This window comes from Sinocyclocheilus anshuiensis, unplaced genomic scaffold (genome assembly GCF_001515605.1).
Source record: "Sinocyclocheilus anshuiensis isolate Anshui unplaced genomic scaffold, SAMN03320099.WGS_v1.1 scaffold217, whole genome shotgun sequence".
In the NCBI taxonomy this organism is placed as follows: Eukaryota; Metazoa; Chordata; class Actinopteri; order Cypriniformes; family Cyprinidae; genus Sinocyclocheilus; species Sinocyclocheilus anshuiensis.
In genome coordinates, this window is record NW_015536538.1 from 1,056,827 (window position 1) to 1,061,112 (window position 4,286).

Below are 4,286 nucleotides of genomic sequence, written 5' to 3' on the forward strand. Positions count from 1 at the left end.
ATATTTTTGTCGGTCACGATAGTCACTGTGTCAGATTACACGATTTTGACTCCTAAAATCTTGTCATGTCGTGGACAAGAAACATTTCAGATTCAAGCGGCAACCTCCCACTCTCTCTTGTGAAGCCAACATGAAGTGACTTAAACTGTAATTCATCAACTGGCCTCTAGAGGCTGGCTGCAAAAGGGAGTCACGGACACTACATCCATGTTTTTATACAGTCTATGGTCAGACTACACGTTGCTTCCCGACCATTCATCTTTAACGACGCGCGTGATGTCATCGAGAAGGCGGAATTCGCATTTTTCTTTCTTTGTTCTGTCGTGGTAGTCCCTGGATGACACATCATACAGGCAGGAGTACTGTTGCCACAGCTCCACGAACCTTTCCTCCATCTCATAATTCCACCTAGCAGCACCATCATCTCTCTTTCGTTTTGCCATGTTTGAAACCTGTGTATGAAAGAGCTTCTGTGCTGCTATTGGTCAACGTCACCAATGTGACAGAACTCGTCGTGGACGACGGAAAAAAAATTAAACATGCTAGTCTTTCTGTCGTGAAGCATCGCAGACGCGGAATCGGTTGTCGTCCACTATGACACACTACACGAGCTGAAACGATGGAATCTTGCGTCCCGACGCCCATTGTCCTTTACGAATCCCCACGACACCCTACGTCAAGCAAATCGTGGCAAAATCGGGCTAAAATAGTGTAGTCTGAACCGGGCATAACGTGCATTTGTGTGGACGCTAAAGGCCCGTTTACACTAAATACGAAAGAGATAAAGTTTAAAAAGTCGTTCTTTAAATGCGCAGCAGACAACAGAAACAGCGCCTGCCTATAATAAACAGAACGTTATGCATTAGTGTGGACGCGAACTATCGTTCTTGAGGTGAACGGGCCTTTAGTCCTGCTGGTAACTCCACCATAATGGGAGGAAAAGGTAAAACATTTTTATTAATTGATGCCAGTCAAAATGTGCTGTGTATTCTAATAAAATGATATCTTTGAAAGCGTCCATAATGTGCTAAACTCTCGTTTCTTCCCATGACAGGTGACGCTGGAGGAGTTTGTGAACTATTACAGCGGAGTCAGTGCTTCTGTCGACAGCGATGAGTATTTCATCACCATGATGAAGAACGCATGGAAGCTGTAGTCATCACCATCATCAGCGCTCAGAAATCAGTTTCGACGCATTCGATTTGTCATTACAAAATGTTACTGAAATGGTGTCGTTTGCACGATATTTACTTGTTGAAATAGTGTCTAATTAAACTTCTTTGGTTTCCACATCCTGCTTTGTTTCACACGCTGCTAGACGAAAGGAACGCATGTGAATCTTGACCGGGACGCGAGTAAACAGCGTGACAGCTGTCAAAACCCGGGCTTGTAAGACATCAGTTTCCAAAGAGCGTCATTGACAAACATTCCTCAATCACTTGATAAATCGCAGCAGCTGTTTAGGCTGCAAACTGGTGCTTCTATTGATTTGATGCAGTTTTTGTGATTGCGAGCGCCTGTGTTTGCTGCGCCATCTGCTGAACATGAACATCATCACACATGTCCTATCCAAATTAACCAAAATAACTAACAATCTCAAGTTTGGGACAGCAAGATTTTTCTTAATACATTTATTCATCAAGGACGCAATAAGTTGATCAAAAGTGACAGTAAATACGTTATAATGTTACAAAAGGTTTCTATTTCAAATAAATGCTGTTCTTTTGAACTTTCTATTCAAAGAAGGATCATCAAAGAATCCTGAAAAATAAAATGTAGCAGTTTTCACAAAAATATGAAGCAGCACAACTGTTGTCAACATTGATAATCAGAAATATTTCTTGAGCAGCAAATCAGCATATTAGAATGATTTCTGAAGGATCATGTGACACTGAAGCCTGGAGTAATTCAGCTTTGATCACAGGAATAAATTACACTGTAAAATATACTTAAGTGAAAAAGAGTTATTTTAAATTCTAATAATATTTCACTGTATTTTTGATCAAATGCAGCACTGGTGAACAGAAGAGTCTAATTCCAAAAACATTCAGATTCATCCACAATTAAAAAATTCGAGAAAATGGATTATTCCTGGTGAGAAACTGAAGTAGAGGCCCACGTTTTGACATGACAAATTTTTATTTCAAATGTTTCATCTTTTTTTTACCTTCGATATTACTATTTATTTTGTAAAGGAGTTCGGAGACATGGTGTGCTAGTAAGCGATAATATACGCATAGAAATTTACAGAACATTCAAGGGTACACGGTTTTTTTTTTGTCCTTTTCTTTTTCCTGTCTAAATGCACTCAAACTTCCGACACACGAAGGAAATCTTCATTTTCTGACAGATCGTCTCCAAACGACATGAAAATGGATAAAAAGTTAATATAGCAAATCGATATAAAAAAAAAAAGGCCAACACAATACAAACCCTCAGAATATGGAAAATAAAAACAAATTCCGAGATGCTGCTTTAAATGTTAAATTCTCATCAGATTAACTAAAAAAAAAACAAAAGAAAGAAAAAGAAATGTTAAACATTATCTGCCCCTAAACGAAGCTACACAACTCAGTTTGATGTTTCAAGGGATGTTGGGGTGAAGATATTTTTCTCTTTTACAGGGGGCAGATGTAGAAACAGATTCACTACAGCACGAGTCCGTGTGACCGTTAAGTCCTTTATTCGTTAACACCAATGAGAAATCTAACTATCTTAGCAGACTAGTAAGAGTGTCAGCTTGTCTTAGAAAGTGAGCATATCCAGGAGACGCTCAGTGAAGCTGGCAGAAATCAGCTGGGGAAAATGGTACAACTACATGGAACACAGCAGAGGTCAGGTGACCGTGGAGCTTCCAGCCAGCCGATTGGCCGATAAGCGCAATGATGCAGCGAGGTCACGATGAAGCCGAGAGCCAATGAAAAGAGAGCGAGATAGAGACAGAATGAGTAAAAAAAAAACGGTCCCACGGTAGAAACTGCAGTCTTGATGAGCCACGTCTTAAACGGAGAGAGAGAAACACCCTCACGCTCATCAATATGATGAGCGACCAAGTCCGATGCCATACATGGAAAAGTCTGTTTTTTTTTTTTCCTTTTTCTTTTTTGTTGTCTTTTTAATTTGTTTGTTTATTTGCAGTCCAAGTGAAAAAAAAAAAAAAAACTAAAAACAAACAAAATGATAAAAAAAAAAAAAAAAAAAACAAAATGAGAGTTTTATTTACAATAAATGTTGGAGGGGAAAATGAACTACAGAAGTTTGGGTGAGAGAGACTCCGCTCCAGGGGTCCACGGCTCCGGTCCGAGGGGGCCGTGCCGGGCTGGGCTGTCCGCAGAGATGCCTGCGCTAAAAACCCCGGTGGGCGGCTGTGGGTCGGGCAGAGGGTTGGGATGCTATGTGCTCTCGGCCGCTGGGGTCTCGCTGCTCTCACAGTTACCTGGAAGAAAACAAGTCAATGTTAACGCAGAAAATATACTAGAAAACAACAGGCTGAGCAATGCAATCATACCTTATCAGTTAGCAGTCAATATAAGGTATTTTTTAATTACTCAATATTTGCGATATTAATAATACTCATCAAATTCACAGGTCTCATTTATAAAACTACACTGAAAAAAAAAAAAAAGGTAACATCTACATTAACTGGTTTTATTCAAGTCAAAAAAAAATGTAACATCGGTGAATCCACCTAAATACATAGATAGATTTGTGAGTTAAATCAGGTAGAAATAATATTTTAAAGTAAAAACTGCTGGTTACCAGCAATCATTTTGCATTAGTTAAAATGAACCAATGAGTAATACACTTTTTACAGCATTTATTAACCTTTAAAATAAAAGTCTAATTGTTCATTAAGTCACAGTGCATGTTACAACTTTTGATTTGAAAAATGAACACTAAAGATAATATATGGTGCATATATATATATATTCATTGTTAGTTCAAGTTAACTAACGTACTGTATTTAACTAATGTTAACAAATAAAACCATATTATAATGTGAAAGCAGTCTACAGATTTTAAAATAAACAGTTGTTTGCATTTCATAATGTATTATTGTAAATTATTGTATTATAAAACAGCATAAAATACTGATTTGAGTTTTTAGCAGTCATCAAATTATCATTGGGATACAACTATAGTAAGTTTTTATTTTTATGTATTTTTTGTTTTAATTTCAGTTTTAGTATATTTTTGTGTTAGTCATGTATTTATACTTGTAAAAAAGTATTTCAGTACATCAAGTTTAGTGCGTCAAGAAAATAAGAAATGTTGCCTTGGCAGCT

General features: G+C 37.7%; 1 protein-coding gene across 2 annotated transcripts in view; it reads left to right on the forward strand.

The window, feature by feature from the left end:
* The window catches only part of capsla (calcyphosine-like a), a 5,234-nt gene extending 3,956 nt beyond the window's left edge, over positions 1-1,278 (forward strand). Inside the window, exon 5 of one of the 2 annotated variants that reach the window (XM_016497299.1) lies at positions 1,055-1,156. In XM_016497299.1, coding sequence (XP_016352785.1) covers positions 1,055-1,156 — 102 coding nt within the window. Of the gene's footprint in view, positions 1-1,054 lie in introns of both variants that reach the window. The other variant, XM_016497306.1, reaches the window with a different exon arrangement.
* The last annotated feature ends 3,008 nt before the right edge of the window (positions 1,279-4,286 follow it).